This window comes from Parambassis ranga, chromosome 4 (genome assembly GCF_900634625.1).
Source record: "Parambassis ranga chromosome 4, fParRan2.1, whole genome shotgun sequence".
Taxonomy (NCBI): Eukaryota; Metazoa; Chordata; class Actinopteri; family Ambassidae; genus Parambassis; species Parambassis ranga.
The window spans coordinates 5229957-5254748 of NC_041025.1; the positions used below are offsets into that span (position 1 = coordinate 5229957).

The 24792-nt window shown below is 39.4% G+C and overlaps 1 protein-coding gene across 5 annotated transcripts in view; it reads left to right on the forward strand.

The window, feature by feature from the left end:
- Positions 1-24792, forward strand: part of LOC114434639 (uncharacterized) — a 123568-nt gene that overhangs the window by 61089 nt on the left and 37687 nt on the right. For 4 of the 5 annotated variants that reach the window (XM_028403960.1, XM_028403963.1, XM_028403962.1 and 1 more), the window contains exons 6-7: positions 5033-5154; positions 9706-9753. In XM_028403960.1, the coding sequence (XP_028259761.1) occupies positions 5033-5154; positions 9706-9753 (170 nt within the window). Of the gene's footprint in view, positions 1-63; positions 325-5032; positions 5155-9705; positions 9754-24792 lie in introns of those variants that run through there. The other variant, XM_028403964.1, reaches the window with a different exon arrangement.

Below are 24792 nucleotides of genomic sequence, written 5' to 3' on the forward strand. Positions count from 1 at the left end.
TTCTGACGTGCCTGAATGCACTGATGTGATTGGCCGCTCGCTTTCACAACTTCCGGTGCAAAAACGAAAACACAGCCACCAGCTGACTGGAAGTAAGCAAGAGCAGAAAGTGTAGAAATACTGTGGAGGATTTCTGCTTTAAAGTGTTCGTCTGTGTTTAAATGCTCATATATCAGCTGAGAGAGCAAGCAGAGGAATGTTAGCAGGACAGGGAGGAAACTGCTGTCTGGAAATAATCAGAGAGGAGTCTAAACAAAGAGTGAGGAATGGGCAGCGAGTACCAACCACTGTCTTGTGCAGAGTCATGCAGAAGTTTGTTTATAGGTATGTATGTCTCCTTTGCCAGTTATACATTACTTTGCAAGGTTGATGTGTTTATATATCAAGGACAACAGTGAGGCACGCCTGTAGCATTAGAAGGATGAGTACTGTGACAGTGTTGTGTGTGTAATAAGCCTGTCTATTCAACAGTTAAAGAGCCTGTTACCATTTAATCATTAAATCAATTTAAATAAACCTTAATGCCTCAGATAAACAGGGCTGACTATAACATTTGTGTTTATTATTTATAAATCCTGAGGTCATCTTTTCCTGTACGGTGATGGGAAATATATACAACAAGCACATTTCTAAATGTGATAGAAAAATTCATCAAATATTCTGCTCTAAGAAATCACTTTGTTTGGTAATTGAGCACTTACTTACTAAAATGTGTTCATAATTTCCTTTTCTTAAGGGCCTGTTGGCTACTTTAGCTGTTTAATTTCAAGCAAAACCACAACAGTAAGACCCCTGGCCTCGGATTTGTAGCTTTTAAAATGTGACAAAACTAATGAATAGCTTTTTGTTAATTAGAGAGATACAGTAGCTTGAGTAAAATGGGTTAAATGTATTGTCAGTCTATGAGAAAGTCATCAAAATTGGGAAGTGCTAAATCAAGCCTCTGTAACATTGTTTTCCTAACATCATAGGAGCCTGTTACATCTGCTGAACCACTCACAGAACATAGTTTTCTAACAATAATGGACATATGACATATTATATATCAGGGTTTGAGATTGTGGGCCCTTTAGCCTCCTCACCGCTCCACCTTAGTTTATGTTTTGCATAGTTTTGCTTTGCCTGGAATTATGAATATGTTGTTTAATCATGTGCACACTTTGTAATTGAACCAAGCTTTAGCCTAATATTGATGTTTGACATGATTAAGAATAAATACATAGAATAGGCCTTTATTATGTATTAGTTTTCAACTCTGCATGAATGTATCTCCATTCACCCAAAATAACAGATCTTTATGACATGTCATGTGTTTTCCTTTTGCTAATGAATATAATAACTAGTGCAATGTTTTCTTTACTTCCCTATAACTGCTGAAGGCCCCCTGAGGAGGCCCGCCTCTCACTTTGACAATCCCTACTATATATCTCTCAGAAAAATACATATTAAATGTACTGTAGGTGTGCAGTCTTCAGGATTTATATCCCATGATCTACACTGTGAATCCAGGCGTGTCCCTCTTGTTTTCTTCCCTCATTACTTTGTCAAGTATCAGTGCAGTGGCATTTTTATTGTTATGAAGCTTTGTTACTAGATCTCAGCTTCCATCTAGAGGTGCTCGAGGTCCGTGCTTGGAAGTTGTGACGTTCACGGTGTTAGCTTACAAGTACCCCCCCACCCCCCATCCCTCCCAACCCCCACCCAACCCCGCCCCCCATTGTAGCCAGATGGCTGTCACACAGGCGGTTCTTCGCCCAGACCATGCTGATTTCCCATCATTCTTCTGTTAATGAGGTCGTTAGCAATGAAACGGACAATTAAATTATCCCAATCTGGCATTCTGTTTAGTTTGTAGTACACCGTACAGTGTTTTCAACCGCTCAGTTTGCTTTTCTGCTATCCTCGTCAGTTTCTTTTGAACGGTTCATGTTTGATACTGAATTTAAAATATCCCGCCTGCCACTTTCAGACCAGAGGGGAATCATAAACAGAGCTGGTGTTGGTACATGCTCCTCTGTGATAACACTGTCACCCTGTATGGAAACAACGCAGCCCAGAGCTGCTGCTGCTGCTGCTGCTTCTGTACAGGGGAACTTCTGTTAGCTGTTAAATCGTGCAGAGAGGGCGACTTCAGCCAGTTAGTAGAGCACCCACCTTCATATGAAATGCTGCTGAACACTGACACTGCTGACAGTTAATTATGGGAGTCGCAGATCACGCAGACGTGTCAGCTTGGCTACGATTGACACGCCGCATGTTTACATCTCTGTTGTAATGTTGTTTTCTAGTTATTTTCTCAGCAGCACTGCTGTTATTTAGCTCCAGAAGTGCCTCGGGGCTCACCATAATGATCGTAAAAGCAGCACAGATTCAGGGGAGTGAAATGTTAAAAAGGACTTGTGGGTATAATTGGTGAAGCTGCCATCACAGTAACTTTGGAAAAATCTTTTCGGTCAGGCTGTTGAATCATACAGACTGCCTGTTAGCTACACTGCCATGCTCCATAGGTATGTCTCTACATGGCTCCATTATTTTCCAGCAAGGTCCTCCACACACACACACATTTATATTGACAATGACTGAAAACTAACTAAAGGTGATACACTGTTAGACAGGGAGACAAAAGGAAAGCAAACATACATTTTGACACTGTAGTAGCTCACAGGAAGTGGTGGACTAGGTATTGGTGTCAGTAACAAGGAAGTAAGACACCACACATCCACCCTGAACATGGCAGAGTTAGGCCTAAACAAAAAAGTTTCTCCCTTTCAGCTTGTCTCTGATATTAATGCCAGTAGAGATATATGCCTGGTCGGTAATAAAATCTGCTTACACAGATTCCGATGAGTTACATTAAAAGCCAGGCCTTTGATTAAAAGATTTTTCATCTGAAGATAGATGTTCACCTGAAGCAATGTGGTTCAACGAGAGGCCCCGAAAGAGACAGGAGCTTCTGAGGCAGCAGTTCATCCACCATTCAGGCGAGCGCACAGATGACAGCTCTCCCGCGCTGCTGCTGTCTCCCAGTGTTTTTGTGGGATGAAACCAGCGAATCTGGCTCCTAGCTACTGTCCAATATTTAGCTTCAAAGCTCGCCAATCATCTCTGACGAAGATACCGGAGAAGTTTGCTGTTAAATGAGAGGTGCTGGCTGCAGCACAATGGTAGCATAAAACAATAGATGAGGTCTTCTGGCTAACCCCAGCCTCGGTGCACATGTCTGGCAGCTCGCACATGATGTATTCCCTTCCACTCTGTTGTCCACTCCCAACTGAATAGGAACAGATCATTTACACCACAAGACATTAAGCATGTTTCTGCTGCGAGTTCAAAGCAGCTGTTGAGTTGTGAAGGCAGCAAATAATGTGTGGTCGTTAACAATTATCAGCTGCTGATACTTCTTTGCACCCTGAAACCAAACACACAGTCTTGTGTCAGGCAGCACCTCATCCTATGTTCCATCAGCCACGGCAGAAAAGGAGAAAACATCCGCTGAAGGAAAATGCAATGATACATTCGGTGTGAATGTGTGGACGCAGCCACCTTCAGAGCTGAGAAATGAAGCCAACACAGAGGTGATAAAAACTGCAGTTCCCCCTGCAGCCTCTGGGGGCTGGCTCCATAACATGTCCAACTTTTCAGCAGACATAAACATGTTTACAGCACAGCCTGTATTTGGAATAGCAGGTAGTTAGACAATGCCAAAATGTCGATGAAAATAGAAACCTATCTGTGACATCACAGAATGTTTGACCCTCATTATTTATAGTCTTGTGGAGGTTTCTTATCATAGTTGGTCAGCTTTGGTCTTAGGGGGCCTCTCAATGCCAATCTGTGCGCACCGTAGATCGGCATCTAGCACATCATTCATTCATCCACACACTTCTCAAAACCTGAGTAATTATTCTCCACATCTTCAAGCTACAGGCAGAGGAGCAACATGTTTGTTTGCAAGTCAGGCTGGCCCAAAGAAATAATTTGTATATTAAATTAAATTCATTAAGTTTGTTGTAAACAAAATGTCAGACTTTTTCAGTTGTATTATACTTCTAGCAACTTTTAAATAAAGCATTTATTTTCATGTTTAACTTACTCATATGTTTTCTATATAAATGAGGTCTTAGTTGTTTTAATTATGGTTATATTTTTTTTTTATTTTAAGAAACTGAAACATGAGCTTTTCAGTTTCAAAGGTTAGAATTGCAATTAATTGTATTTATTTATTTTAAATAAATACAACTTTTGGCCCTAATTTATCTCCATGAGAGACTCTCACTCTCACAACTTTTAATTTTGTAGTCATCAGGTCTGCGTCTCACCAGTGCTGTAGGAAGCAAGATTTATTTGTGTAATATGCATATGTTGTCAAATGTAGGTTTTTTCTTTATTTGCTGGTGTTTTGTCTATTTTAATATTATTTCCAAAGTTGCAATGTGGTCATCCAACAGCTAACAGCACTTTCTTCATTAACATTTGGATTATTGCAGAAAATAAACTTATTGGCAAATGAACACCACTTTATGATTTTAAAGTCATGAGTGCTGGGTCCTGCTTAAGGCTTCTTCCTGTTGAAGGGGAGTGTGTGCCTGCCTTTAATTGCTTGCTTTGGGGGTTAAGCTCTGGGTTACTGTAAATCACCTAAAGACAATTGTAATAAAATATGCTATAAAAAATTGAATTGAAGCGAAGAGCTATTGTTTCATGATCACCATGTCACAAGCACCAGATCTGCTTAGTTCAGAAAAAGTGTCAAGAATAAAATGCCATGTCAAGTCAAATGTCCTCAGTCCTCATTACTCTTAGGTACTCTACACACTCGTTGTGCTGTTGTTAACTTCTGCTTTCCAACAAGTGTCAAAAAGCCACCTGGAAATGCCAATCCAAGCATACAGCCCATCGATTGATTAGTTTTAGTTTTAGGAAAACGAAAAGTCTGAATTATGTATTTCTGCTGGTGTGAATCCTAACGTGTATCACACTTTGAAGCAGCATGAAACCATTTGAACCTGTGTCTTCTCCATTTGTCCTACAGAGACAACAGAGTGCTTTATATGCAAGGATGGTGAAGTCAAAGCCAGTGACCCACTGAAGAACTTCTGTGACTGCAAGAATTTGCTTGCCCATCACATGTGTCTATCCACATGGATCCAAAGGGTAAGAAAGACGCTTCCATGTAGGGGACAATGATAGTTTGACACAGCTGTTTCTCTTCATCAACCGTTTGTCAAAACGTGTGTGTTGGACTTCTGACTGAATAACCGTGTTTGCCGCACTAACATTCCTCATTGAGACAAACATTTCCGCCTAATGAGCTACCTTTCAAATGGCAATACCAATTAGTTTTAATGAGGGTTGCTAACAATGATAAGACGTCATCGTTGCATGGTTGAAACACAGGGGCTGAGGTGGTGAGAAGTGCCTCATAATGGATTGGCAGAAATCCAGGAAGCTATCATGCACCCGACACTGGTCACCCACTGCAGAGCGACTCATTAACATCTGTAGTCCTGCTCGTCGTAACGCAGCGGTCAGCGATGTGCTGTCTTTGCTCTGCACCTCCCCAAATGATCACTGTCAGCTGAAGAGATGTAAGTTTCCGTAGGTGGCATACATTTCTCTCTCTGTTCAGTCGGTGCTTATTGCTGCTCATGCTAATTACTCTTCCACCATTAATTCCCAGCAAACTGCTGCCGCTGCCAAAACTGAATTGCCAGAATGTATAATTACCACTGTGTACTAAGTATTTTCCCAGAAATAAAAGCTAAAAAATGAGTGAAGAGGTGTGTTGATGTGAAAATGTAAATTCACTGGCTGACTTTAACACCTCAGCTGCAGTCTTCCACATAAGTAATAAACCTCCTCTGTATGCAAATGACTTCATGTCATGTGACGTGAGTGTGCAGTTTAGCAGCTTGTTACTTTGTTTGGACAGACAATGTGATCGCTTTGTGTACAGTTTTTTTTAAAGTTATTTCAGCTGCTTAGGGGTCTTTCAGCCTCTTTCAGTTCACCTCCATTTAAGGAGCAACACATAAGCAAAAAAAAAAACTCAGATAAACACACTGTACTCTTTCATTAACAAACTTCAGATCGAAGCATTTAGCTGGTATTTGAGTCCCTTTCATGTAGAAGTTGTACTGTGACGCTTCTATGAAGACGCTCTCTCTCTCTCTCTGTCTCTCTTTACTCGTTCATATAATGCCACCTCAGTGCACACATTCAGAGAGCTTAATCAGTTGTGTTTCTGAAGAATTTAAAATAAAAGAAGGGAATTAAGCCAGCACATTATTTATTATTAAACCTGTATGATTAAAATACATATATATAATATATATATACACTACCATTTAAAAGTTTGGGGTCACCAGGCCAGTTCTATAGCTTCTCTGATCAGTTCAGCTGTGCCAACATAATTTAACAGGAGTTTTCTAATCATCAATTAGCCTTTTTAACACGATTAGCTAAAACAATGTACCATTAGAACACAGGAGAACAGAACAGAAGGGCCTCTGTATACCTTTGGATATATGCCATTAAAAATCAGCCTTTTCTAACTAGAATAGTCTAAATGACTATTCTATACTAGAATAGTCAGAAATGTCAGAAAGTACTAGAAATGACTATTCTATACTAGAATAGTCATTTACCACATTAACAATGTCTAGACTGTATGTCTGATTACTTTAATGCTATCTTCACTGAAAAAAAAACATTTAAAAAAAAAATAAAGACATTTCCAAGTGACCCCAAACTTTTGATCGGTAGTGTATGCACTATATGATAAGAGAATAACACTGATTACCTGATATTAGGCAGCAAGTGAACATTTTGTTTTTGTTGGGTTAGAGACAGGAAAAATATAGAAAAAGGAGAAGAATTTTAGCCGCTCTGACAGGGGCCACATTGTGATGGCTAGACGACCGAGTGGTAGGTGGTCACGATGCCGTGGCTGACATGTGTACTAGGTTGTGGTTGCCTCCATTTGCAGCATAAACAACTCTTCAGAATGTTATCTAAATCTAATTCTGTACCCGTGAGCATGTGTAGGTGGCCACACTGAATACACCAATCAGTGTATATTAATTAAAGGGAAAATGTGTGTCTGCTGTGGACTCCTGTGAGATTAGGGTCTCACTGGATACTCCACAAGTGGTAGACAACATGCGGCAGCAGACCTTTCATCTGCACCACCCAGCTGTCAGAGTGAAGAGCCACTTCCATTAAGTGTGCGTCTTCCCACTATACAATTATATACAGACACACACACTCACACAGGCTCATGAAGCAGGCACACACACACAGAACCCCACTCTGAGCTGAGACTGATGCTACCAGACTACTTTAGTTTTTTTTGTGTGAGAGAGATGCAGACAGAGAGAGAGCATGCGACCTTTTAGAGTGCTCAGGGTAGGGAGCCCCTTTCCCTTTTACGGAACAGAAATCAGCAATTGACCTGTCACTTTTGCTCTGATAGCCATCTCTGAAAAGCAGGTCATGCACATATGTCTAAAGTGCCTCTTAACCGCATTTTATGAAGCCAGAAAATGTAATCCAATAATGATTTGACTTGCGAGAGAGAGGCAGAGCCTGCCAGCTGGGAGTGCTAGCGTGTGCCGTTACCACTCCTAAAAGCAGCTACAACAAAAAAGAAAAGGGGGCATATTCCAGGTCCTTATTTAATTTCAGCTTCGCGCAGATGTTGTCACTAAATACAGCGCTCTGTGGATTCAAAGGCAACAAAACAGCGCTGGCATTAATTTCAACTGTTGATATGTACTTCAGCATGGTAACAGCAGAGGACCATCTGAATGATTATCGTCTGCACTGAGGCAAACCATACGCTATCTTTTTTTAGACTGCCTCATTTGCCTCCCACCACTCACCCTCCCTTTCTCGTTTAGGTTCCCAAAGACAAATAGCAGGGCACAAAACTAATTAGTAACCAGGAACTAGTTAGGAGATGCCCTTTGAAAAACACGTCCTGAGGCATGATTTAAATATAGGGACAGAGTCAGTGACTGAGTGTGCCTGGGAGATCCCGGCCTCCAGGCGCAGCGGCACTTTGACCCTTGACCCTCATTATAGGGAGCGCATTCCTAGAGGGGTGAAACCCCTTGCAGCACAGAGTACAAGGGCATGAGAGGACTGTATGGCTCACACCGCACCAGCCGAGCATGGCCTGGTGTGTGCTTCACTGCCCGGCCCCGCAGACAGCTGCTTGAGAAAATACAGGACACAAGTATCTCCAAAAACGGCTGCGGGATCCTTTTCTGTACATCTGCTTTCACTCTGTTGAGGGTAATACGAGTGGTATTCCTATTCCCAACAATCTGAAATAAACCACATAATAGAAGAAGAAAAAAAGGAAAAGCTAAATATAGAGTCAGTGGGGAGAAAGTGTGAAGAGATGAAAAACATAATGAGATGAACTGAGGACGATGACATGCATTAGAAATGTTCCTCACATGTGATAAATGTGTTTGTGTGCATGCCTGTGTCTCCTTTTAATTGCAGGCAGTGAGAATAGTGAGTTAAGCATCCCCTCCCTCCCTCTCTCTCCTCACTCTCTCTCTCCCTCTCTCTCTCTCGGGTTGATAATTCTCATCATTGCAAACAGACCTGGTTTACATTCATTAGCCCAACACTCACAGCAATCAAGCCACAGTGCCAGGGGCAATGGTCCTCTTTATAAAATCACATTGCCTAATAGCAGTGTTCTATAATTATATGCCATTAACATCTATCAAAATGTGCTCCTACAACCGTACATGCCATGCATATTAGCTGTGGATTTGGCAGTTTGTGTTTGTACAAATGCTTTTCTTGTTATTAGTATCTTCGGTAAGCTAGCAGCAGCTCCAAGACTGACTGCTGTCTACATGTTGTTTGTTGTTTCACGTGCACTGCTGTCAGATGAAGTGCTACTTTCTAGTTTATGTACTAGAAAGCACTTATGATCGTCTGTCAGCTGCTGTACCCCGAGTGCCCCTGAGGTGCACAGCGCTACGGCAAACTAGAAGACAACGTTTATGTAATTTTATTGTTTTATTTTGAACAGTCATATCTAGTACCTGGATTTTGAGCAACAGCCAATACCAGTGTGCTTTAACAATATTGAAATAGCTCCATACATGTATGGTTGTCACATGATTGTGGACATTGTTGCAGAAGTTTACAATTTAGTTAGGTAAAAAGTTAAAAAGATTTGAATGGTTGTGAATTTAGTTTGATATAGTTGTGCTGTGGGGTTTTAGAGTGGTGAAAAATATTGTATTTCTGTGTTTCCCGTAGCCTCCTGAGCGCAAAATGTCTGCAACACTAGAACAAAGTGGTATGAGGTTGTTGTTGTGTGTGTGCTATGATTTTACAGTGTTTTCATTTTAGATTTTTTTCACTGTGTTGCTGTTTAGTGTTTTATAGTATTGCAATATTTTTATTTTTTAATTTTTTGCAGTGTTTTTTGCTCCTTAAAGCCAACCGCTGTATTATACAGGTTTTTAGCAATGAAATCAAATTAGCATCTTTATGTATGTAATGCACCTTTGGGTTAAAAAAATACTATAACATTTCCCAAACACACATAATTAGTTTATTGATTAAAACACAAACAAATGATTTGCTGCTGCTGCGTGTCATTCTGCTGAAGTTCAGCTTCAGAGCTTCCCTTCTGTCTCTAATTTACTTTTAAATGTTGTTTCCTTACAGGGATGTGGGAGTGAAGACAGACTGCGATGCATCATTTGCAAGGCCAAGGTAAGTGTATTGATGTGTGTGTGTGTGCGCGCTTTGAGAAGGGATGGTGATATAAAAATTCAATGAGATATTTGATGATGTCTCATTCTTTTAATCTGTACTGTATGAAATGTAGGTAGCAGGCAGTTAAACAAACAGCATTTAAGCCATTAAACAGTGTCTGGATCTCACCAAACTGATTTAAACAGAACAGATCTATAATACTAATGAGCAATCAGGTCTTTGTTTTGCTCTGTGATTTAGCTGATTTGCCAGCAGTTGTGTTGCTTATGAGCTGTAAGCTGTCTTTTATTCCTTATTATTGCAGCAGAACACTCGCTTGCAGAAAAGGAGGGTGAGACATTACAATATTTGGCAAAGGATACAAGGCATGTAATGACAAAATCTGTATTCATTTCATGAGCAGAAATTAATCATGCCTTCCTGTGTTACGTTCTTAATGCAAATTTTCCGTCTGCACATTGTGCCCGGTGTTTGTGAGTTTATTCCTATGAAATGGTCGGAGCTGATGTGTCATCACAGATGGGGTTGCATGCTGGATAAGGTGGCAGCATTACTAACCATCTCAGATTAGGGAGGTATGCTGTTGATGTGTTGTATGTATTCATGGTTGCGACGTGGGTCAAAGCATCACAAGCTGGCTGACTGGGTGTTTTATTCATTGTTTACCGTGCGGCAGAGGGTTTGCTGTGTCTGGGCCTGCGTGTATGTATGAGAGGGATCCGCTCACTGAGAGAAAATGTCACAGTAACTTTGACGGCGACCTTTCAGGCGTTCAGGGTATTTTAAACATGAAATCACACACACACAAAGACACAGACACAGACACACACACACACACACTGATGAAAGTTAAATGAAACATTTAGTCTGCAGGTAGGTCTCCACTGACTGTTGTTATTCATCCAGGAATGTGTGTTTTAGTAGTTTTCATTTGGGGTCAATCAGCAGCTGGTCTCGAGTGAAATGTTGTTTTCTGTTGTAAAAGGCCAAGACGTGTGCCAACAAGGTGAACACCTGAAGGACCAGCAGCTTTAGGATTAGTAGTATTATTTTATACATTGGCCACTGTTCTTTAGACACAGTATAGCTGGTTACCTATTGATAGGTAGTTATTAGGACTCACTGCTCAGCTGCAACAACAACACCAATGACAGCCAAACTATGAGATGATTGCATCTTTTCTGTATTATATGTTTAGTAACACATATCATCCAATATACACTCCAAGCTGTAATGTTCTTGGATGACATTTTGAGTCATTCTGAGTTGGTAATGTGGGGGAGACAGGGTCGCTTTCGAACCCAGGGCCTCTTGCACCCAAAATTAGTTGTTGATGCATTTTGCCCTTGAATATTACTCGACTACTTTAGTAATCGTTCCAGCCCTAAATAGTTTTGTTATTTTATGAATATCAAGAAAATCCTACTGCTCAGTAGGCAAAGCATGAGCTGTTCGTAATCTCTGGTCTGGTCCTTATAAGGGGTGCTGCTACTACACAAAAATGAACTGACTTTAGCAAAAGCTGAAAATCCATTTTAATTAGCATTAAGTTCAAATGGCCTTGCACTGTTACACTGTTGATCTACATTAACTACTGTTATGATCTGTGCTGGGGTTGATGATGATTTGCTGAATGAAATGAAGTCCCTGTATTGTCTTGAGAGACGTTCAGGTAAACACTACCATGAGCCTATCTGCAGAGTCTCACCTGACTGTGTTAGTTGTTTAAATGGAGGCTGATTTCATGGTTTCCTGTTTCCCTGACAGTATTTGGCTGCAGGCGAACACATTTTTTTTAGGTGTTAAACCATCTCTCTCTTTTTTTTAAGCTATGAGGGGACATTTCTTACACTTCTGCAGCATCTCTCCGACTGACTGTTGCACTTGTCTTCGCCCCATTGTACCGATGGCATCATCATCAAATATTAATGGCTAGCAGTAAGTGTCTGAGAGACGTCCCACTGAGAGACCAAACAGCCACGGAACAGGGGTTAGTGGCAGGACCGGTAGATGCTGCGAGTGGCAGCTGCACCATTTAGAGAGCGACTGTTAGGAAGCTGCTACTGTATACTGATATGAACCCTGCTACAGTAAGTTAATGCATCAGTATAATAACATTTTAATGTCTGCAGTGGCACGACCATTTCATATTTGTCCACAGAGAGATGTATATGTAGATCAGCAACGACTCTAATGATGCTAGTGATAATCATTTGGTCCTGCTCTGCTATCACTCTAATGCATTACTGCAATCACCCTTGGTTAACATTAAGAGGCTTTTGCCATTAAAGCAAGTCTGCTCGTCATAGTCTCCAATTCCATGTGCCAGCCACTTCATTCTCTGTCTTTTCTTTATTGTTTAAGCTGCCTCCTCTTCTATGTTGTTTACCCTTTTTTTTTTTTTTTTTTTTTTTTTTTTTTTTTTGCAACGAGGTCTCAAATGTGGGCCATTTGTATGAGTTATGCTAATTTGTTGGGGCAATGAATGCATTAATTTCATTAGCACATGGCCTCAAAGCAATAATTACCAGAGTAGGTGTGTCAGAAGCAATCATGTTAAAATTTGCCAGTTAATTATTAAGATTTTGTTCTGAGGGACCTGGATTTGACATGAGTCGCCGAGGGAAAAAAAAAAAAAAAGTTAATGCATTCCAGTGGCCGAGGCTAGGTGCTTGTTGTTGAACACAGTGGGGGTGGCTGTGGCATTGTGGGCCTAGTGGCACGATTTTTGCATGTTGACAGCTCACATTCTGGACTAATTAGCACAAATAGCAGAGGGCTAGCTGGTGCTCGGTCAATCCAGGAGGGTGTAATTATAAAGAAAAAGAGTTCCAGAGCCACAGAATGCCCCCCCTACACCCACTCCCTTTTGATTGGAGTCCGGAGGAGGAGGAGGAGGAGACATTAGTGGGGTTATGAAGGAGAAACTTCCTTAGCCCTGAACAAGGGTCAGAAGGAGAGACATTTGTGTTTTTGTGTTTTTTGCCTGACTCTGACAGCAGATGTCTGTTAAATAAATAAATAATGCCATCAGTTTCATTAGTTAGCAAATTGTGCTAATGTGAATGTGTTTAATTTTTAGGAGAGGGTCACATTATTTCTGAACTTTGATGCTGACTGTGAGCACAAACACATTTTAATTCACTCCATGGGTAAAGTAGAGCACTCTAATCTGGTTATCTGGTTGAATATACTGATGGGGGTTTATCTGGCTAGTTATTTGTTAGTAAAGCCCAGCTGATTCTGGATTTATGGAGCCAATTGTGCAAACTCTGGCTGCTCCCTGGTAGTTTATTGTTCATTGCAGCAGCTGCAGAATACATGTTGATAAGGGCAGGGCCATTTATAAAGTGTTTTGGTTCTCCAAAGATGTCATCCATGCATTCAACAAACAAACATTTATTTCCCTGTAGTATACACAAATGAGTATGTATCAAAGTACCATATACTGGTCCCTGATTCAGGCCATTTCAAAATATCGGTTCCTGACCTATTGTGTCTTGGATTGCATTTTATTCTATGAAAAATAGACATCAAAATGCATAAAACCATTGTAAATAAATAACTAAACCTATATTTTACTCAACTTTTAGACTATTATGTATTCATGATGCATTCACCGATCATTTCTTTTAATTACACTAGTGTATATTATAGTGGTGTGTAATGTGTATTGTATGTTATGGCTAAAAAAAAAAAAAAAGCCTGAAAGTCATAAATGAAGCAACACTCCTGTTTACTATGTTCATATGACTTCAAATCTATCTATTTTGTGAACCGTCCCACCTCCTGTCTCTCAAATGTCTCCTTAAAGGAGCTAGCTTACACGCTCCACCCTCCCTCTTTGGATAAAAAAAAATGTTAATCATCACTTGATTTTATATGGAAAGCAGATTATCCTTTGATTTTGATGAATGCAGCAGCTGCCAGACACTTCATTTGACTAAAAGCAGGACATTCTGCCGAGGCCTCTCGTATGTCACTAAGCCTCTGTCAGGACAGTACTGTGACAGGAGATGACACATGAAAGGAATTCCTCCTCATGTCCTCATGGCTTTCCCAGGACAATGGAACATGGCCTTGAGGTAAATGTGTGTGAGAATGAACACACACACACACACACAGATAGATAACTGTTCAAACTGGCACTTTATTGTCTTTCTTTTGGATTCATCTACTAAAATGTGTCCTTTTCTAAAAACTATCATGCAACAGCATTGTGCAGTTTAACCCTTTTATTGCTTTACTATTAGCAGCAGGTGATTGACGTATGGCTAACATGTTTACCACTTGTTTACATTCTCAGCCGGCAGCCTTCGTACTTAATACACAACAACAGAACATAAGAGGCAAAGGTTAGCTGTTTTCTTTAAAATAAATATATACAAGTATTACTTGTTTTTAAGCAAGTGGGATTAGGTTAGTTACCTTAACAACAGACTTGATGCCACTGCCCTTTGAAGAACCAGAAACCTCTTATTTTTTAATTTTTATTTAATTTAATTTAATTTTTTTTGAGGTATATTGAGTGAGGTAAGGAAAAGTGTTCACTGTAACCTAAGCTCACATCATTCATTTTAAGAATCAAGAATCTGTATTGTCATTACGCAAGGCACAATACAGCTCTTGACTTGCACATAGTAAGACACGTGGAGTGAAAAGGGCATGCTTAAAATATATCTAAATAAATATAAAAATAGAATAAAGAATACAAAGAGTAACAGTGCAAATTAACTGTTTAAAGTGACCGGTATGGATATATTGTACAATATTGCAGCGTTTTAATGTCTTAAAGTGCATCAACTCTAACCAAATTCATATGATTATCTTTACACAATGTTTATTTGTTTGAAGAAGGTAAGCTTATGTAAAGTGGAAGCTAACAAGCTAGCCTAGCTTAGCTTAGCTATCTGTAACTGCGATTCTAACATTTCAATGTATTCAGTAGGGATGCTCATCAGTCTATGAGGTACACAAATGATGATCACATATTGTTATTTATGCCGTCTGTCTGACCCAGGTAGGCCAAGTACCCAAACTCTGTCAGTAGACAGTGCCACATATATTACAAACTGACATATGGAATCATGCAGCTGTGCAATGATAACTGACAGAGCTGAAAACATTAATGCAAAACATTACCGTCTTGTATTGTCATGCATTTATCGTTAGTGAAAGTCTGATGTGTTTACAAAAGCTCTAAGTGAGCAGTGAAGTCCCTGCAATATATGTATTGATAATTCTTTTGAGTTTTTAATGACCAACTAATATTTTCATAGTTTTTATTGATGATTGACTCTGGTTGAAGGATCCTAGCTAACAGCAGAACAGAGGTTAGCATTAAAGTTTGTTCTTTAAAGACAGCATGTGGTTTGGTTGGATAAGGTTTACAAGCAAGATTTAATTTACATCATAGCAGGGTCAGTCTGTAGCCATTATTCCCAGCAAAGACTGAGACTCTGGGTAATTTCAGCCTTTTTTTATTTAACCTCCCATGCCCTCCTCCTCTTTCCCTGCTATCCGTCCCCAAGCACAATTCATTTGAGTTCCTGCTCAGGAGGGTCCTGAGGCTGATTCAATTAAGTTCTCCTTTAATTGGCTTTCAGGCATCCAAACTGAAACTGATGGAGAATTAATAACAGGTCCAGTTGGTCTCTACATTCTTTGCAACCTTGGAAACACTCTAAAAAAAAACCAAAGGAGCCTAAGACAGTCCCATTTTCCATGTGTCTGTTTTGGAAGTTGGATAAGAAAGCTGCGGGGAAAACGTGGTCACAGTTGCTGTGTGGTCCCCGCTCTTGGTATGCACTTCATCTCTTTGTCAACACCCCAGACATTTGGTGCAAACTTTATACCCACAAAAACACAGCCGAGGCCAAAGAAAGATCTGCACAAGTGCTGTGTAGCTCTCTGTTCATGCTTTAGCTAAACGATGCACATTGACTGCACATTTCAATTGTTCATAAGATTTTCAAAACTGCATTTCTCTCTGAGCCTTTACAGTGTTTGTTCTCCACTGAAGCACGTGCTGTACACAGCAAACATGTGCCTGGAAAAAACACTGCTGTCTGAAAAAGTAGTTCTCTGTGTGTGCACGGCTCACTCTGTGTCCAAAGAAAAGAGAAAGGACTCGCAGACGCAGTACTATTTAGGTAGCTAACAAAAGATGAGTTGTGAAATGGCAGAAAATGACGGCTGTTAAAATGAAGGTTTGAAGTTCACATATCATTAACATCCGCGTGAAATCAACTTTTCCTCTGAATATACTCTTCCCCCAGAGTCTGCCTTTGTCTTCAAACAGCGCCAAAGCAATCATTATGCTCAGACATAATGCACCATAATGACAGTAATTTCAGTATCAAATTTTCAAATGTTAGGCCTTAATTCATTGTGGTTAAGTAGCTTAGTTGTAATTCACATTTCCTACCCTTCTTAGCAGAAGAGTGCTCAAGGAATGAGACGTCTAAAGCAGGACGGGCAGGCGGCACGTGCAGGGACATTTTAAAACCTCTGTTCATTCAAATGCACGAGGTCCGTGGAACATTCACTGTTTGAAGGAGTCCACAAACACTCTTGTTTTATTCTCTCAGCTCACTATTCTTTCTGATTTTGAGGAGGGCCACACCTAGTCTACATAAATCATGTCATTTTATTACCAAAATACACATCGGTTTGTAGCTTTACTCATTTAAAGGCAGCCAGTTCAGTTCAGTTTGCAGCTATTGATTGTCGTTTATGTTTATGACTAAAAAAATGACATAACTATTAATAAATTAATACATACATAAATATGTTTCTTCTTACATTACTGTCTTTAATTCAATTAAATTTAACAACCACCTTTGTTTAGGTTATTTTGTTGTGTGTGTTTCTACAATATTTATTAATATATGACTACATTTATTTATTCATTTTTCCTCTCTTTGTTCATTTATCCATCTATTTCTACGCACTATATAATAAATGGGTGGGCATTCCTAATGTCAGCGTAACACAGGATTGGCTGGCTCCAGCTCAGCTGGTCGACCTTGACACACTGAGTCCAACCCACTGACAGTAAAAACTATTGAGAGCTTCTGTGCCTGTTTGTTTGTTTCTGTGAGCCGTTTTGAGGCTCGGTGGGATACGGCAACTGTCTGTCGCTCAAGCGACAACCCCCATAATTATGCGTAATTTTAAGTCCGAATATAATTAAAATGAGTCAGTTGTAAAAATTTTCACCCCCCGTACAATTGACACTAGAAGAGAACTTATCATTTGAGACCAGAGTGGTTTTTTGTACCAGGCTGTAAACATGTTAACATGGGAGTCTATGGGAAATTACTCCCTTCTGAAGCCAGCCCCCAGTGGTTGCAGCGTGAATTACAAGTTTTGACACTTCCGCATGAGCTTCAGATCTGAGCCCCAAACGTTGCAGCTTGGTCCTACCACATCATGATGCAAGCTAGCTTAGCTAACCTTAAAGTAACTAGTACATATGCCCAAAATAACAAATTAGATTGGTGGATATCATCAACTTAGTGTCACTGTCACTGCAGGCCACAGTAGTATGAGCAAAACAACATGATTCCACCATTCTATCCAATTCTATCTATCCAATGTTGCATTAGACTGAAGTCAGGACAAATGTATAAATACATAGATTAGTATATCTTGGAGGCAGTAGCATCACCTACAATGATTTTCTGCTATAAGAAAGTGCACATAGCACCTCTTTATAAGTTATGCTGGCACTTGGACAGAAGGCACAAAGCCTATATCACAGGGTTCAGTTACCCTAGCAACTAAAAGCAGCAATCAATTGAACAATTTAGTGTTATTTTTGTTCTACTTCCGACCGGTGCTAACCTTTCACATATGTACTTGTTCATTAATCAACATTTTCCTGACTGCACACCTTGGTTAGTGAGGATCAGTATATTCATTATAAAGGTCCCTGCAGCCATTATGCACTGAATCTTTGGCTTCCAAACTGAGCTGTAAATTTTGAGAGAATCTGACACCCCTGCCTGAGGGTTACAGCAGAATGCTAACGAGGCCGCGGCGCCGTCGCCATCACCATACAGTCAAGTCGCACCATACATCAGCTCAGCAGCGAACATCTCCCAGCGACGCGCGGAAGTCAGACGCACTTTCAGACGTAAGGCTTTATTAGTATCCCTCCCATCTCTGCGGTGTAATGAATGAGGCCATTCAGACAGGATTTACGATATCTTTAAAACTTGATTGCCTCGAATTTGAGAATTATTCATAAGACTAAGGCATCATTTGTCATACAGCAAGTGCTGTTTTGTTGGGAACAAATGGTTTTGTTGTAGTTTTTCAAATGAACTCCTTTTCAATAAGCCATTTGTATGCATATACGTCCAAGCCGAGGCTGTAATTAAAGGGAAGATGACAACTCACAATCAAGTTTTCTTCATAAAAGCTGAAGTAACACACATAGATGCAAATGATCAGGGACACACATATATCGGAGAGCGCTCTCCACACACTGCTTTTACAGTAGTCCTGACGTGTTGGGCATGCCTCTCTGTTAAACTTCTACTTCAATAGAACAACACACTTAAATAATGATTTTCCCTTGAGTAACATTTCCTTAATTCCACCATGAGAGAGAGAGGAAGGAGCGTCTTCGCCTTGTTACAAAGATTATTGTCCTCACCTCCTGAGGCGGTGTGACCACGCTTTGTGTGCACTGCCCAGATCATCTCTCAATTACACAAGGATCCTGAGGCTGAGGGTGGGGACCGCGAGTGAAGGACCAGTTATACACACACACACGCTGCTATAGCTTGGAGGCATGGCTTACTATAGCCACAGCCAAGAATGAGGCCTCTCAGGATAGATTTACACACAAATAAAACCAGTCTTATCTTGGCCCACATGTGAACGAGAACTGATTACACGGTCTACATTTCAATGCTCAGATTAAATAGAGTCAATTTCCTATGGCCTATTTAAACCAATTCCAACCTGCAAACATAATGAAACCGAATCTGATATTACTGACCTCAAATAAGTTCAACTGTCTGTTCAGAAACACTCTTTGTTTGATGATATGCTCAGTGATAGCAGCCGCAGTAGGTAATAGAGGAAATGTGCAAATTAAAATGAAAAAAACAAAAAGATTTGTTGTGGTTACATAGTGCAACAGAAGCAACATTGTAATACAACAAGCAGATGCAATGTTTTACTTAACGTTTCACAGCTGTTCAGTTATCTTGGTATCATTTTGTTTATCATTATCACGTTACAGTTCACGCAAAGACTCGTGTGTTAACAAGTTACCAGTAATTTATTTACATATTTGCATTTACTGCAACTGTCTTAGAGTGAGATATGATAAGATGCTCTTGGATTAATTAAAATAAAATTAGTTTGGATTAAAACTGCAAAAAAAAAAAAAAATCATTGTGCTCAGGAGGGATCAATATATATAATTATGTGGGAGAATCTTAGTTAAGGTCACATCACCATACTGGAAAAAAGAAACAACAAAACACAACAGCATTGCTTTGTTGGTGTCAGCAACAGAAAACAAGCCTATGAAGGGTACTAATCCATAAGCGTAGTATATACTGATCAGCTTAAAGAAGTGCTAAATGTCCATCAGTAGGATGGGCACAAAGAAAAAAAAAATATTTGTGTCAGATTATCAATACTCACAAGTAATGATGTAATCCAGGTTTATTAACAGGAGCTTCATCTTCACACAGCCGCAGCGTCCCCAAAGTAAGACAGTTGCCCACACTGCCAGAGGACCGGCATTTGTGTCTTGTTGCAGATTTCTGTTCGGAAAAATAAAAAACAAAAACAAAATGTTTTTACATTTTTTGTTTTTTTTTTAACAATAAAACACAAATAAATGTATGTTCAAAATGTTTAAATTGGAAATTAAGATATTTGTGGCTGTTCTTAATTTTGCCTTTTCTTTCTTCATAACCCAGAAGTTATTGTACTAACATGGTTCATGGTAACACCACTGACACTACACAGAGCTTTACATGCAAAAAAATAATTCAACAACATTCAATGACCTGGAACACCTGCCCATCCTGATCACAGACACGCTTTAAAAATAATCAAACTTTCTATATTCATTCTAGCCAGCACCACAAATACACTTGTGACACAATAAACAGCACAACATGATGAAACACACTCTTTCTCAACATTTAGCAGACTTTGTGAGGTCAAACTTTCTCTCTCTCTTTCTCTCGCTATCATTTAGCCAATTTATCCAGGATCAATCAGTATCTGACTGCAGGTTTCCTGCAGACACAGTTAGATCATTTGTTAAGTTTTCTTGAGACCTGAGCTTTATGACAACTGTCAGGATACAGGCTTGTATTCCAGTTTTGCTGAGCTTCCAGATTTTCCTCAACAGATAACTTTGTGAAGCTACTTCTTGGAAAAACTCTGGCTCTAATTACATAGAACAGAGTGATTGTCAGCAGAAAACACATACATAATCAATGTCCAGCTCTTCAGTCTTGGAAAGAATTACATAAGGGCTAGTTTGCAGTACTTTGGAAGAATGAATGGAACAAATTATTAGGTATAGCCAAACATAAGACGTATTATTTTATTTGGTCACTATATATGGCAAAGTTACCTAAAAGAATAAATAAATAAATATTTTCTAACACCAAAAACAATGTATAGAAAACAGCCCCTTTAGGAAACTATTGATAATTAATTAATAAATTATAAAGTACTTTTAATTATAAAGTAAATAAAAAATAACATTACAATAAAAAAAAACAGCTTTCTACATGAAATCAACAGACGTTATCCAAAAATCAAAACTCACTATTATCCATTAGTTCTTTGTAAACCGTGTGTGTGTGTTGAGGAGATGGATGGTCGCACATGCGTGGGTGTGTTTTGAAAATCCCACATAGCCATAACGCAGCGCCTCAGCAAAGCTCTTGATTAGTTGCGGTTTTATGTTTGGATGGTCCATTTAATTAGGTTATGTATGAGATAAAGGCCAGCCAAAAGTAATCACAAGGATTATTTACTCTTGTTAATTGAGGTTCCATCTTAACACCACAACTAAAGGTTAATGTTCTCTTGGTGTATTATTTACTGTCCACACTCCAGAGGCTGGCTCACAGCAGCACGTGCATGCGGAGGAGGGAGGAGACGCTCCACAGGTACTAATGATTTGTAGCGTTATATTGACATTAGTTGAACTTTGGGATATTTAATGGTCCCATTGTCAGCCTTCTGAAACACTCCCCCAACTTTTCATTTTTAATAATCTCACTCACTCTCAGGTGCATGCTCCAGTTTTCCTGGAGGTGGGTTTCAGTCAAACGCCACTCCTAATCTCTTCTTTAACTAACCGCAGATAATTCTCCATGCACATGTAAATCATACGGCGAGCTTTAAAGTGAATTGAAAGGTAGATTTGAAGTGACATTGTGTGATTAATTCAGCCCGCTCTTTAAATGACCCTTAGTTCTGCCTTCATAGGAAAGCTGTTCTAATAGTCTTTCCAATAGTGATTAAAATTACAAAAATATGAACCTGTAGGTTAATAAAAATGGTAATTTAACTAGTATCTGATTTAATTGACTCTGAAGAAGTACTTAAACGTGTTTGCACTCTGGAAAATCTACATGGCTCAGCGGCAAAGAAATTGGAATATCCAGCTGTCAAGATAATAAATTTGACTATTTCATCACTGTAATCTTTATACAATCTCCCTTTGTGCTGGTCTCCACTGCTCAGCGCTAATGTAATAAATCACCTCCGTGTTTGGAATTGTTTCATGTGTTTCAGAGTAATTGTAATATACTCAAAAGACCCCAAGTGTGAAGATCCACCGGTGTTCTTAACCTCTGTAGATTCAAGATTTGAAAAGTTTAACTCAACCTTTCAGCCTACGTTAAACTTCCGCCTGGTTAGCATGAGAATAGCACACGTTCTGGCAGCGCTTCAGGAGGAATTATACATTTATATGATGCTTCATGCATAGCATTTATGAGCTGTACTACAAACACTGTTAGCAACAGTTTTGTGTCACATGTGTGGTTCTGTTTCTAAGAACTATGAATTAATAAGTGTTGTAGCGACTGTTTATACTTTTCACATTCATGTAAGTACAACTGCTAAATGTATCACTTGTTATTTAACATTTGCACTTAAAGTGTCGAGCTAAGTCACAGCTAGCTGGCTAATCATGATTCGTTTTGTTCAACAAAACCAATAGATTCATGATGACGTAGCCATAGTGTCTACTCAGGTGGTGTTTTTCTAGTGATAACTGAGTGAGCTGTGTGGATCTGCAGCTCTTCATATTGTAACATTAAGAGGGGGAAACAAAAATGTAACCATCAGCAAGCTGTCTACTCAACATCCAGTTAATGTCTCTTTGTTAACAAGCCAGCTAACATTTGCAAGTGTTGCATGCTGAGCATAAATGTCACGTTATCAGATTTGGGAGGAAAATCTGTCACATGTAGAAAAGTTTAGCAATAAAGGTAAAGTCGACTTCGATGTTGGTTGATACATTCTTTGACATTCACTTATGAGTCTGTCTCTAGGAGAAACAATCCCACCTGCACTTTGTTCTGTTTAAAAATGAGTAAAAAGCAAATTACAGCTGATTTTCAAATAGCCCAGGTTACTGTCACATGCTTTTATGTTACAGTACTTTATTTATTTTAGTGTAAGAAACTCAGGGCAGGACTAAAATGAAACTTTTCTTCTGATCTTTTTTCTTTGTTTTCTTCCAGTAGTCATTTTTTAATGTAGGTCACCATGTTTTATCAATGCATTTTTAAAACGTACCACTTCTACTGTTGTGTTGTCATACAATAATTAAGACAGTGCCTCCGTGAGGGAGGTGTAAACACATACAGCAGTACGGCTTATGTTTGCAGCTGAGTGTGTTAGTGTGCTTTATTAATTGCTTATTTACTGCTTATAATAGAGCCACTTGAACTCAAGTGTGTTACTACATGCTCATGATTGTTGGATCCGTGCACAGCGTGGCATCCAGATTATTCTTTCAGGAGTATAATTTCTTTCCCTTTTTTTCCATTTCTTATTTATATGATGCCAAAAATATGCTCCCAGGGCTATCATTTTTCTGTGCCTGTTTGCAAAAGCGGAGTACTAAGAGGATTTATCTTCTTGACCCATCACACAAAGACAATGAGCCGCAGAATAGTGGTGTCCAACTGGGAGGACTGAGGGGTAGGCACACCCAGCCGTCCTCGGGCCTTCTTCTAAAGGCAGAATCATGTTACAGGTAGAGAGACCCATTACTCTTGTCTGTATCAACTCACAGTGCTTTTGTAAAAAAAAAAAAAAAAAGGCCCAGTGCATGTGAGTGGGTCGCAGGGATTACTGTATGTCAGTGTTGTATCTCTGGCTTGTTTTGACCGGCCTGGGCTTCGGGTTTCTGACAGTAAACAGCATTAGATATCTGCAGTGGCAGTAAACAGTTGCAGCCTTTTGCAATGAGACTCAGTAAGTAAATAGTGTTGCAGAACTCCCCACTTTTTTTTAGGATCCATTTGGCCTTGGGCTATGGCTAATGGTTTACTCGCTCCCCGACAAGCCCTCAGGCTCCAGGTAGTCTCACATTGTCAAGCTGCTCTCATTAACTCCTATAACTCCTGGAGAGATAAGCGTCAGACAGTCACATACTGGAGGCCTTACAAGTGGAAGTGCAATGGACTGACAACCCACGTTTACAGGCTTAAAGACACACAGCCCAAATTGTACTTGTTTTTCCAGGTTGGAGGCAACTTTTTCTTCATGAACTGCTATCAGACATTTAGTAGTGTTGTCCTTATATGGCCACTGTTGGTTTTAGTTTAATTCATCCTTTTATTTAAAATCATAAGTTTAGTGTATCCCACAGACAAATGTTGACATTTATAAGCATCTGGCAACAAATATCAGACATTTTTATAACATGTAATTGTATTGTATTGTATTTTGATTGGTCAATTACAGACAAAATCTTCAACAAATGTGAAAAATCATAATTTCTAGAATTTTTTTTTCATCACAGTTTATTTTTGCTATAACCATATTACTGTTAATTGCATTTTCTTAGTTAAAATGTCTTAAATTGAACTTGGTGACCCCTGCAGGAAGACAAACACACCACTAATAATAAATCTAAATAACTGCACTAAATCCTTATAAAATATATTAATTATTAAGAAGCACCTTTGTGAAGTGTTTAAAGTTTTGTTGAGAGGTGTTGATTAAACTCTGAAACTGGAAATATTTGTCATTCATCAAAGCTTTAGGTGATAATTAGCAGGTTTAGAAACCACCGGTATATTAAATACTGAGATTTAGGTTAAGTAGATGGCAGTACACATAATTAAATGCAAGGTTATACACACACACAAAATATATCCAGTTAGTAAGTAAATATTCTCAGAATAATTTAGTTTCATTTGATGATAAATATTCTTTTTAAAATTGATTGTAGTTAAAACAAATACCAGCAGTGCAGATTCAGTTTTATGGTAAAACACAGCTGCCTTTCTCTTGTTGTAGTCGTAGCATGTGAAAAATATAGACAATGTCACCCATAGGTTTCTGATCAGCTGTTTTTAGTCTGTGCCCACACCGCTACAAAAGCTATACAGTCCACAAACACAAGTGAAGTTACAGAAGTACAGTCTGAGCAGTGAGCAAAATGCATTGTCTGGTAGACAGAGCAGCAAGGGGCGTAGTTTTAGCATTGACGGAGGGGACGCGTCCCCACCAATGTCCAGCAATGACTGAATTGTCCACTCCAAAAAAAAAATAAAATAAAAAAATAACAGATTCTCATTGGGTGCAGGAAGGGTTAAATTCCGTTCTTTTGCGGCGTCCTACCAATAGACATCCTCCTGATATTCTGATTCTGATAGGGTTATATCAAGGGCTCAGGTCCGACCGTAACACACACGGCCATGTGATCAGCTGTCACATGTGTGGCTTGGTGCATATCCAAAGGATGGCAGACATAAAGAAGGTCTGTATAAGGAGTTATTTTGTAAATAAAAAAAT